At 40.4% G+C, this 12858-nt stretch overlaps 1 protein-coding gene across 1 annotated transcript in view; it reads left to right on the forward strand.

Annotated features, from left to right (window-relative positions):
* The window catches only part of C10H2orf73 (chromosome 10 C2orf73 homolog), a 65255-nt gene that overhangs the window by 19575 nt on the left and 32822 nt on the right, over positions 1-12858 (forward strand). Inside the window, exon 2 of the mRNA XM_059275146.1 lies at positions 9652-9859. Coding sequence (XP_059131129.1) covers positions 9652-9859 — 208 coding nt within the window. The remainder of the gene's footprint in view (positions 1-9651; positions 9860-12858) is intronic.

The raw sequence follows: 12858 nt of genomic DNA on the forward strand, positions 1-12858 counted from the left end.
AATTGTATAGTAGGTCTACTTCTCAGTTTTTGAAGAAGCTCTTTGGTGATTTCCAGAGTGGCTTTACCAGTTCCCACTCCCACCAGCAGTTAATTAAGTGTTCCCCCCTCTTTCTACATCTACAACAGCTCTTCTGTCTTTTTTTTTTAATCTTAGCTCTTTTGTCATTTTATTTTTATTCTGACTAGCATAAGATGATATCTCAAAGTAGATTTAATTTTCTAGGGATGTTGAACTATTTTTTTGAAATGTTTCTCAGTCATTTGTATTTCATCTTTTGAGAACTGTTTACATTCATGTCCTATTTTTTTAAATTGGGATGTTTACTTTCTTTATGTTTAGCTCTTTTAGTTTTTTGTATCTTCTAGATACTAATCCTTTGTCAGATATGTAGCTGGTAAATATTTTTTCTCCATTCTGTAAGCTGCTTCTTTACTTGAATGATGGTGTCCTTTGCTGTATAGAAGTACTTTTTTTTCCATATCCTTTATGTCTAGCCCTCTCTTGTTCAGAAAGTCCTTTCTTGTGCCAGTAAGTTCAAACTTATTGCCCACTTTCTCTTCTATCAGATTTAGGGTACTGGGTCTTATGTTAATGTACTTGATTCATTTGGAGTTGAGTTTTGTGTAGGTTTAGAGATAAGGATCTAGTTAGCTTTGATATGCTACTATCCAATTTTACCAGCACAATTTTTTGATGGTGATATCTTTTCTTCAGTGTGTAACTTTGGCCTCTTGGTCAAAAATCAAGTGGCCATATATTGGACTTATTGTGTGGACTTATATTGGGGTCCTCAATTCTATTTCACTGATCATGTCTGGTTTTAAAACAGTGATATTCTGTTTTTATTACTATAGCTCTGTAGTATAGCTTAAAATTAGGGATGGTGATACCCTCAGCACTTCTTTTATTATTTAGAATTGTTTTTATTGTCCTGGTTTGTGTGTGCATGTGTTTCCTATAAATTTTAAGATTATTTATTCAATTTCTCTGAAGAATTGTGTTGGAATTTTGATGGAGATTGCATTTAATTTGTAAATTGCTTTTTGTAGGGTGTCAATTTTCACTCTATTAACCCTGCCAATCCATGAACATGGGAGCTCTTTCCATCTTCTTCAGTTTATTTCTTCAATATCTTACAGTTTTTATTATACAAGTCTTTTACTTCCTTAGTTAGATTTATTTAAATGTTATTCTATACAACACACAAACACACACACACATACACACACACACACACACACACACACACACACACACACACACACACACTGTAGTTGAATGGAATTGCTTCCAAGATTTCTTTCTCAGTACATACTAAGAAAGAAATACTTAGTACATACTGAAATTTCTGTTTGTATATAGGAAGGCTACTGATTTGTGTGTGTTAATTTTAAATGTGTCCATCAGCTTTAGAAGTTTTCTAGAGGCATCCTTAGGGTCTTTCCTTATAGAATCATATCTGCAAATAAGGATACTTTGACTTCTTTGATATCATCCCTTTTATCTTCTTCACATGTATTATTGGTCTAGTTAAAACTTTGAGGCCTATGTTTAACAAGGATGATGAGAGTGGTCATCCTTGTTATGTTCTTGATTTTAGTAGAAATCTTTGTGTTTATCTCTAACTTGATGTTGAATGGGCTTGTTATATATTTGTAACATGAATTGCTAAATTGTCTAATTAATTAAAAATCAGAGCCAGATATTGGGGTGAAAGCTGAAAGATCAGAGAAACAGAACAAGCCAGCCATGTTCTTACCTCTATGAAATCCTCAGCCTCAAGAGAGCGAGTTCCTGTTTCCTCATGCCTTATATACCTTTCTGTGTCCTGCCGTATTACTTCCTGGGATTAAAGGTATGTGTTCTTCCCAAGCAAAGACATGAGATCTCAAGTGCTAGGATTAAAGGTGTGTGCCACCATGCCTGACTCTGTTCCCAGATGGATCTCTGCCTCCTGAGTGATAGGATTAAAGTCATATGTGCCATCACTGTCTGGCCTCTATGTCTAATGTAGCAGCTGGCTCTGTCCTCTGATGCCCAGATAAGTTTTATTGGGGTACACAATATATCACCACATATATTGCCTCTAATATGTTGAGATATGTCCCCTTTATCCATAGACTTTTCAAAACTTTTGTCATGAAGGGATTTTGAATTTCATCAAAAATCTTTTCTAAATCCAATAAGATGATCATGTGGGTTTTTAATTCTTAAGTCATTTTATGTGGTGGATTATATGTCTTTGTTTATTTTTATGTTTTGCTTGTTTTGAAACAGCAAAAAAATGGAGCTCTGGTTGGCCTAGAACTCATTATGAAGACTAGACTAGTCTCAAACTCAGAGATCTGCCTTCCTCTGCCTTCCTGTAGTCATGTGCCATCATGACTGGCTAAGAATACATTTATTGATTTATGTATGTTGAACCATTCCTGCACCTCTGGAATGAAGCCAAGTTGATCATGGTGGATAATTTTTTTGATGTGCTTTTGAATTTTGTTGCAAAAACATTTTATTGGGAATTTTGGTGTCTGTGTTCTTCATATTGGCCTATAATTTTCTTTCGTTCTTTTTTTATTAAATCTTTGTCTGTTTTTTTAAAAGTTTTTTTAAAAAATTCAGAATTGTTCTTTCCTCTTGTATTATACAGAATAATTTAGAGGGTGTTGGTGCCAGTTCTTCTTTGAAGCTCTGGTGGACTTTTGAGATTTACCCAGATGTTACTGGGTTTTGTCATTTGAGGGAATCTTTAATTACTGCTTTTATCTCAGGTGTTATGGGTGTATTTAAATTATTTGCTTCATTTTATTTAGCTTTGGTAGGTCACATATGTCTCAACTTCATCTGTTTCTTTTAGATTTTTCAGTTTGGTGGTATAGAGATTTTTCTAATTTCCTCTGTCTTCTGTAATGTTTCCCTTTGAGCTCTGATTTTATTAATTTGTGTCATCTCTCTATTTGGGTTTATTTGGATAAATGTGTGCCAATCTTGTCAATCTTTTCAAAAAACAAACTTTTGGTTTCTTTGATTCATTATATTTTTTTATTTCTATTTCACTAATTTCAGCTGTGATTTTGATTTTTTCTTCCCATCTCTCCATTTTGGGTATTGTTTGCCCCTTTCTAAGGCTTTCTGGTACATCATTAAATTATTAATATAAGATCTCTTTAGGTCTTTTTTTTCCCATGTGGGCACTTTCTAGAATTGTAGTGTTTGCTCTTATGGCTGTCTTCATTGTGTCCCAACAGATTTTCATATCTTATTTTTTCCATTTTCTTTCAATTTGAAGAATTTTAGAATTTCATTCTTGATTTCTTCCTTGTTTGGTTTCCATGAGTTTGTGTACCTCTTACCATTCTACTATTGTTGACATCCAGCTTTATTCCTTTGTGGTCGGATAGAATGCAAGGTGTTATTTTAGTTTTTCTAAAGTTGCTAAAACATAGTTTGTGTCCAAATATGTAGTCAACTTTAGAATAAGTCCAATGAACATCTAAAAAGAAAATATGTTCTTTAATTGGGTATTGAATGCTCTATAAATGTCTGTTAGATCCATTTGGTTTTTTGTTTTGTTTTTATTTTAAAAAAATTTTATTCATTTTATATACCAACCACAGATCCCCCTCTCATCCCTCCTTCTGCTCTCTGCCAAGCCTTCCCTCCCTCAACTATCCCCATCCCCTCCTCCAAAAGGGTAATGCCTCCCATGGGGAGTTAGCAAAGCCTGATACATTCAGTTGAGGCAGGACCAAGCTCCTCCCCACTGCATCAAGGCTGAGCAAGGCGTCCCACCATTAAGTAATGGACTCCAGAAAGTTAGTACATACACCAGAGATAGATCCTGATCACACCGCCAGGGCCCCTCAAACAGACCAAATTACACAACTATCTCCTGTATGCAGAGGGCCTAGTCCGCTCCCATGCAGGTTCCGCAGCTGTCAGTCTCAGGTTTGTGAGTTCCTATGAGCTTGGTTCAGTTGTTTCTGTAGATTCCTCATCATGATCTTGACCCCCCCTTCCTCATATATTCACTCTTCCCTCTCTTCAACTGGACTCCAGAGCACGGCCTGATGCTTGGCTGTGGATGTTAGATCCATCTGATCTGTGATATCATTCAGTTTCTTTAGAGTTTCTCTACTTAGTTTTTGTCTGGGTGATCTGTCTATTAATGAGAATGCAGTATTGAAGTTCACTACTATCACTGTGTTGGTTGTGATTTTAGGTTTAATAGTGTTTCTTTTATGAAACACTATTGGTTGCCCCTGTGCTGGGTACATAAATGTTCAGAATTATAATATACTCTTGGTCGATTTTTTTAAATAGTTATGAAATGTCCTTCTCTCCCATTTCTAATGAGTTTTTGTTTGAAGTCTACTTGTCATATATTAGAATAGTGATGCCTACTTGTATTTAACTCCATTTGTTAGGATTACCTTTTGCCACCTTTTTACCATAAGATGGTGTCTTAGAGTTTCTATTGCTGTGAAAAGACACCATGACCATGACAACTCTTATAAAGGAGAACATTTAACTGAGGTGGCTCACTTACAGTTTCAGAGGTTCTGTCCATTATCATCATGGCAGGGAGAATGGTGGCATGCAGGCAGACATGCTGCTGGCTACATCTTGATCAGAAGGCAACAAAAAATGGTCTCAGGGTCACACTGAATAAAGCTTGAGCAAAAGATACTCAAAGCCTGTCCCCACAGTGATGCATTTCCTCCAACAAGGTCATATCTACTCCAATAAAGCCACACCTTCTAACAGTGCCACTCCTTATGACTTTATGGGAGCCAATTACATTCAAAATACTACAGGTGGTATCTGTCACTGATGATGAGATGTGTTTTTTAGAGGCAGAAGCAATAAAAAGATGGATCCTGTTTTTTAATCCAGTCTGTTATTCTGTATTTATTGGAGGGGGTGGGGGATTGACTATGACTGGTAATTTTTCTGGATATTATACTCTGGGCTGGAATATGAGTCTTTCAGAAAGCATAGAACATTAGTCTAGGGTCTTTCTGGCTTTCAAAGCCTCCATTGAAAAGTCAGTTGTTATTCCAATGCCAATGCTTTTATACGTCACTTGGCTTTCCTCTCTTGCAACTTTGTATACACAGTCTTTGTTCTGTGTATTTGGACTTTCTTTTCTGGTCTTGTCTATTTGGTGTTCTGTATCCCTGTTACATCTTAATAAACATCTTTTTTCTTAGATTTAGTAAATCGTTTGTGATTTTTTTTCCCAATACAGTTCCTTTATTTTTTTATTTTTTTGGTTTTTTTTTTATTTTTATTTTGCAATACAATTCAGTTCTACATATCAGCCACGGATTCCCTTGTTCTCCCCCCTCCCGCCCCCCTCACCTTCCCCCCAGCCTGCCCCCCATTCCCCTCTCCTCCATGGCAAAGCCTTCCCCGCAGACTGAGATCAACCTGGTAGACTCAGTCCAGGTAGGTCCAGTCCCCTCCTCCCAGGCCGAGCCAAGGGACCCTGCATAGGCCCCAGGTTTCAAACAGCCAACTCATGCAATGAGCACAGGACCCGGTCCCACTGCCTGGATGCCTCCCAAACAGATCAGGCCAATCAACTGTCTCACCCACTCAGAGGGCCTGATCCAGTTGGTGACCGACCGCTCAGCCATTGGTTCATATTTCATGTGTTTCCGTTCGTTTGGCTATTTGTCCCTGTGCTTTATCCAACCTTGGTCTCAACAATTCTCGCTCATATAAACCCTCCTCATTCTCGCTAATTGGACTCCCAGAGATCCACCCAGGGCCTAGCCATGGATCTCTGCATCCAGATCCCTCAGTAGTTGGATGAGGTTTCTAGCACGACAATTAGGGTGTTTGGCCATCCCATCACCAGAGTAGGTCAGTTCGGGCTGTCTCTCGACCATTGCCATCAGTCTGTTGTAGGGGTATCTTTGTGGATTTCTGTGGGCCTCTCTAGCACTTTGCTTCTTCCTATTCTCATGTGGTCTTCATTTACCATGGTCTCCTATTCCTTGTTCTCCCTCTCTGTTGTTGATCCAGCTGGGATCTCCCACTCCCCCAAGCTCTCTTTCCCTCAAACCTCGCCCTTCACTACTCCCACTCGTGTCCAGGCTGTTCATGTAGATCTCATTCCATTTCTCTGTCATTGGGCGATCCCCATGTCTTTCTTGGGGTCCTGTTTTCCAGGTAGCCTGCCTGGTGATGTGAGTAGCAGTCCAGTCATCCTTGTTCCACATCTAGTATCCTGCTATGAGTGAGTACATACCATGTTTGTCTTTCTGAGTCTGGGTTACCTCACTCAGGATGATTTTTTCTAGATCCATCCATTTGTCTGCAAACCTCATGATGTCATTGTTTTTCTCTGCTGAGTAGTATTCCATTGTGTATATGTACCACATTTTGTTTATCCATTCTTCAGTTGAAGGGCATCTAGGTTGTTTCCATGTTCTGGCTATTACAAACAATGCTGATATGAACATAGCTGAACAAGTGCTCTTGTGGTGTGGTTGAGCATTCCTTGGGTATATGCCCAAGAGTGGTATAGCTGGATCTTGGGGGAGATGGATTCCCAATTTTCTAAGAAAGCGCCATATTGATTTCCGAACTCAAGAAATTAGACATCAAAATGCCCAACAGTCCAATTAAGAAATGGGCTATAGAACTAAACAGAGAATTCTCAACAGAGGAAACTCAAATGGCTGAAAGACATTTAAGGAATTGCTCAACATCCCTAATCATCAGGGAAATGCAAATCAAAACAACTCTGAGATACCACCTTATGCCTGTCAGAATGGCTAAGATCAAAAACACTGAAGACACCTTATGCTGGAGAGGATGTAGAGCTAGGGGAACTCTCCTCCACTGCTGGTGGGAATGCAAGCTTGTACAACCACTTTGGAAATCAATATGGCGCTTTGTGATTTTTGTTGAGATGTTTTCTATCCTCTGTGATGAGTCTCCTCTCATTCTTCTATATTCAATGGTTCTTCACCTGTGGGGTTTCAAGCTCCTGGGAGTAGTAGCAGTGGCAAATGACCCTTTCACAAGGGTTTCCTACAACTATCAGAAAACATAGATATTTACATTACAATTCATAATAATAGCAAAATTACAGTTATGAAGCAGCAATGAAAATAATTTTATGGTTGGGGCCACCACATGAGGATCTGTTCTATACCTATTATTCATACATTTGCATTTTTTTTATAGTGACAGTTTCTGCATGTTGGATTTAACATTTTCTTAGACTGAGTTTCTCTACCTTGTCTTCAAGACCTGATATTCTCTCTTCTACATAATCCATGGGTCAGGCTTTCCTCTGAGCTTTTTGTTTGACTTTCTGAGTTTTCATTTTGTTTTATTTCAGTTTATTCTTCAGAGTCCATCTCCTTTTCATATCTTGAATTGTTTGCATGATTGCTCCAGCTGTTTGTGTTTCCTAGGTCTTCATTCAGGCATTTACTCATACCTTCTATGAGTTCCTTGAACATATTTATAATTGCTATTTTGAAATGATTTCTTTCTGTATCAGCTAAGTTGATTTTCTCAGGGATTGCTATGATGTGGGTTCTAATTTTTGGAAGAGACATATTATCTTGGCTATTCATGTTTGTGTGTTTGTAATGGGATCAAGGTATCTGGAATTTAGTCATTGATGGTATTTCTTGATATAGATATACGGTCATTCTTGAATGGGTATTTAGATCTTTGTAGTTACCCCAACTCAATGTTTCTTGGTATTCAGTCTTGGGGCCACTATGTATTAATGTACAAGTGGAGTGTCAGAAGTGACCTCAGTACAATTAGGCATAGGCACAACTTCTCAGCTGTAGCTAGAGTTTTCCTGCCTGGCCCACAGTCAGGACAAATCTCTATCACCTGCCAGTCCCACAGCCTCAGACCCAACCAAGTAAACACAGAGACTTATATTGTTACAAACTGTATGGCCGTGGCAGGCTTCTTGCTAACTGTTTTTACAGCTTAAATTAATCCATTTCCATTAATCTATACCTTGCCACATGGCTCGTGGCTTACTGGCATCTTCACATGCTGTTTGTCATCATGGTGGCTGGCAGTGTCTCTCTGACTCAGCCTTCCACTTCCCAGCTTTATTCTCCTCCTTGTCCCGCCTACACTTCCTGCCTAGCCAATGGACAATCAGTGTTTTATTTATTGACCAATCAGCAACACATTTGCCATACATCTGAATCTGTCTTATTGTGAATCTATTGCTTTAAACTGCAGCAGTAGTTTTGGTGCCTCTCCTGGATCTCATTCTCTGGACCAGGCTGGCCTCACAAAGATCTGCCTGGCTGGGATTAAAGGTGTGCGCCACCACCACCCGGCCTAGTTGTCTCTCTCTCTTATTTTTCATTCAGATTCTAATGGTCCTTGAGCTTTGAAAAGTTTTCTTTCCCTATAATCTATGAAATATTTTAAGCATACCTTTAAGATTTTCCTTGCAATAATTTTTTTTCAAGGTAATATCTCTAACTGGCCTGGATCTTGTTGTATAGACCAGGCTGGCCTTGAACTCACAGAGATCCACCTGTCTCTGCCTGTGCTAAAATAACAAGTATGTGCCACCTCATCTAGCAATTTTTATTTTTATAGCAGTATTAGAAGCAAAGAACATTGAGACTAAATGAGACTGTGGTATTTTCTCAAAATTATAAAGACATTTGGTGATATATTTTCCAAGTGAACTTTTAACATTAAGTCATTATTCTTGTCCAGATGCTTGAACTATGTAGGCATAGACTGTGAAAAAGGCAGCTCTTAACATAGAAACTTTTTAGCTTTATTTATTTGTCTATCTACCTACCTACCTACCTATCTATCATCTGTCTATATATCATCTATCATCCATCTATCTATCATCTATCCATTATCTATCATCTATTTATCACCTATCTACTTATCATCTGTCTATCATCTATTATCTATCTATACATCCATACATCTATCTATCTATCTATCTATCTATCTATCTATCTATCTATCTGCTTGTCTATCTTGTGTGTGTTATATGTACCTGTGGGGATGGGTTAAATGTGCCAATGTGGGATTGGAAGTCAGAGGAGGATGTTGGGTGACAATTCCACCATTCTCTGTCATATTGCCTTGAGAAAAGTCTCTCATTGAACCTGGAGCTGGGCTGGCTGCCAGCAAGCCCCAGTGATCCTTCTGTCTCTACCTCCCACAGCCTTGGGGCTGGAGGTACTTGCATATTCTGCTTTTTACATGGGTGCTGAGATTTGAACTCAGGTACACGTGAGGCAAGTACCTGCTCTTACCCAGTCCAATAACAAAGCTTTTAAAGATGTGTTCACATTAGCATGTAACCTACCCACATGCATAAATACTCCAAACATGATTTATAAGCACAATCATGTCACTACTCTTTACTCCAAGAAAATGAATCTGTTCACTATACTAGTGTGCCCTGGTGAATAATCATTGTTAACACAGATTCTTTATTTCCTAGATGATTTAGAGTGAGAAAATACTCCAATGTCAAATTTTAATAGCATGAGCCTATCAAAACTAAATTGTCTTCACTAATGCTTGAAATATATTTAGACTTTATCTCCCTTAATTGTAACTAATGAGATGCTTATTGTGATAAATTATTTACTACTTAATTATGTTTTTCAGACAGCATAAAATAGAAGATGCTGGTATAGCATGCATAACTGAAAAAAAAGAAGAAATCAAACATGAAAAAAATCCTGGAAAAATCACACAACACTCAAAACTTTGTGTGGACAGAAGACGTGTGAACTATGCTAAATTCATTAACACAAATGCAAGAACATACAATGAACCAGTTCCCTACATTGAGAATAAAGGGCCAGCAAAGCAGGTTAGACAGCTGTTTGTTATGTACAAATATAGAGTTAGACTTGAAAGCTGTTTTGCAGGACAATTTGATCACAGTCTATTTTAAGGACATGACACATCTCAGAATAGTGTTGCTGTAACCAGTGGTTAAAGCCATAACCTGGAGCTCTTCTAGCAGAGAACTGGGGCATCTGAGCTCTCTTTGTGTATATGGGAAGAATCCAACCAGTCATGTTTCCAGAGAATCACACTGTAGCACTGTAGTGCTGCTTGAGGATTGCTGAAAAAACTCTCTGTAGGGTTGTGTTTGTGACATGTGCTAATATAGCACTTCTCATGACATTCAAGATCCACTTATTTAATGCACATTTCAACATTAGCTGACAGGCACTGATGCTTCTAATTGTGTTGTCTTCATTCTGTGATCATGTCTTCTCCATGTGTATCTGTATTGTTTTCTTTTTTTTTCATGATGCCTCAAATTAAAAACTTTAAGAAAAAAAATGCTAGGAATAGGCTATATTTTATATAAAGTATATTCTTTAATCTCTACAACAATTTCTATGAGGTATAATTGGAAATATTTTGCAGATATTACAGTGTGGTTACAAAGTAAGCAGATGTAACAGCTTTTTTCTGACCCCAGAACTATTGGCTGAGCCAAACCCCTCTCACTCTCTGTACCATAAATATAGTAGATTATTTCTGAAGTCAGGTTTGTTGAAGGATAGTTTGCTGTATTTGTCTCCTATTGCTGTTGTTATCAATTACAAGCCTCAGTACCGGCTCAAAGCCACTTTAGGCAGTCCTGAAGTTTGGAAGTCCCAAGTCAGTCTCACTGGCTCCTTGTAGGGGTCCTAAGGGAGAATCTGTTCCTTGCCTATCCCAGCTTGGAGAGGCTACCTTTCTACCTTGGTTCATGGCACCTTCCTCTTCAAAGCCAGCAGCATCACACTTCAACCCCTTCCTCCTGACAGCTGCTCTGCCTTCCTCTTAGAAGGACCTGTGGGATAACTGTGGGCCCATCCAATACTCCAGGGTAATCCCTCATCTCAAAACTCTGGCATGCAGAGCCCCTGTGAAATGTGAAGCAATTGTTCATACATTCAGAGATTAAGACATGAGAGTATTTGGCTGATCAGAGGAACATTTTTCTGACTACAGTGTTTACAGTGCAGATTTCACCCAGTCTAGCATGTAAGACATGTTACCCACCATAAGCCAGCTGTGGAATGCTGCCTTTGCCTGCAAACTTTCTGAGCTTATTTGTGTACATCCTCTTTCCCTGCTCCAGGATGACAATTACAAAATTGACCTGTTTCTGTAATTTTACCACTTCTAGCAAGCCATACAAAATAATATGTACAGTTTGTGGCTTAAAAAAAAAAACCCTCTCAGGAAAAAAAAAGCATTTACAGTTCATCATATGCTGCACTTGTTCACCCTCTCTCTACCATTGTGTGTTTTCTGACTCTGGGCAAATAAGCTTTGACATCCTTATCTATGGAGCAAAAATAGTAATTATCTCTCAGAGGGTTTTTTGTGAGGATTTGTTGTATGACAAAACATTTCCTGGGGAGATGCAACACACACATCTACTGGTCCCAGATAGAGAACCCACAACAGACCAAAGTACAGATACTATCGAAGTCCAACTTAGTGAACCAGTGAGTTTTCTTGGGGTTACTTACAGGAGTGTGAGTGACAGGTTAGTCACAGGAGTGTGAGTGATGGGCTAGCTATAGGAGCAGAGATGACACAAAGGCAGCTTTACCAGCAAAGTCCACCCTGCATGGTCCACCCCAACAAGGTCCACCCCAGCAAGGTCCACCCCAGCAAGGTCCACCCCAGCAAGGTCTACCCCGCATGGTCCACCCCACATGGTCCACCCCAGCAAGGTCCACCCTGCATGGTCCACTCCAACAAGGTCCACCCCAACAAGGTCCACCCCAGCAAGGTCCACCCTGCATGGTCCACTCCAACAAGGTCCACCCCAACAAGGTCCACCCCAGCAAGGTCCACCCCAGCAAGGTCCACCCTGCATGGTCCACCCCGCATGGTCCACCCCAACAAGATCCACCCCAGCAAGGTCCACCCTAACAAGGTCCACCCCAGCAAGGTCCACCCTAACAAGGTCCACCCCAGCAAGGTCTACCCCAGCAAAGTCTACCCCCAGCAAGGTCCACCCCAGCATGGTCCACCCCAGCAAGGTCCACCCCAGCATGGTCTACCCCAGCAAGGTCCACTCCAGCAAGGTCCACCTCAGCATGGTCAACCCCAGCAAGGTCCACCCCAGCATGGTCTACCCCAGCAAAGTCCACCCCAGCAAGGTCTACTCCAGCATGGTCCACCCTAACAAGGTCCACCCCCAGCAAGGTCCACCCCAGCATGGTCCACCCTAACAAGGTCCACCCCAGCAAGGTCCACCCCAACAATGTCCACCCCAGCATGGTCTACCCCAGCAAGGTCCACCCCAGCATGGTCTACCCCAGCAAGGTCCACCCCAGCAAGGTCTACTCCAGCATGGTCCACCCCAGCAAGGTCCACCCCAGCATGGTCAACCCCAGCAAGGTCTACCCTAACAAGGTCCACCCCAGCAAGGTCCACCCTAACAAGGTCCACCCCAGCAAGGTCCACCCTAACAAGGTCTACCCTAGCAAGGTCCACCCTAACAAGGTCTACCCCAGCAAGGTCCACCCCAGCATGGCTCACAGCTCACAAAAGCTGGGAAACCAGGAACACACTGTGCAGGCTGCAGGCAGCTCAACAGGTTAGAGAGTGTCCTGGTTTCCAGGAGACTCTGATCTAAACCTCTTCCAGGCAGCTGATCTGGTCTGGGTCTTTTTTTTTTCTTTTCTTTTTATTCCCAGCTCAGCTTCTTTCCTTCTGAGAGGGACTCTTAGCTGTCTTTATTGCTTACTCTGGCAGGGAGGGGCCTAGTGAACCTGGTGAGTTTCAGAGACTTCCTGGAGCTATTTTGAGTTCTTTATCTTCCTGCTTAAAGAGCTTCCTGTAGGATGT

The sequence above is a fragment of the Peromyscus eremicus genome, chromosome 10 (genome assembly GCF_949786415.1).
Source record: "Peromyscus eremicus chromosome 10, PerEre_H2_v1, whole genome shotgun sequence".
Classification (NCBI taxonomy): Eukaryota; Metazoa; Chordata; class Mammalia; order Rodentia; family Cricetidae; genus Peromyscus; species Peromyscus eremicus.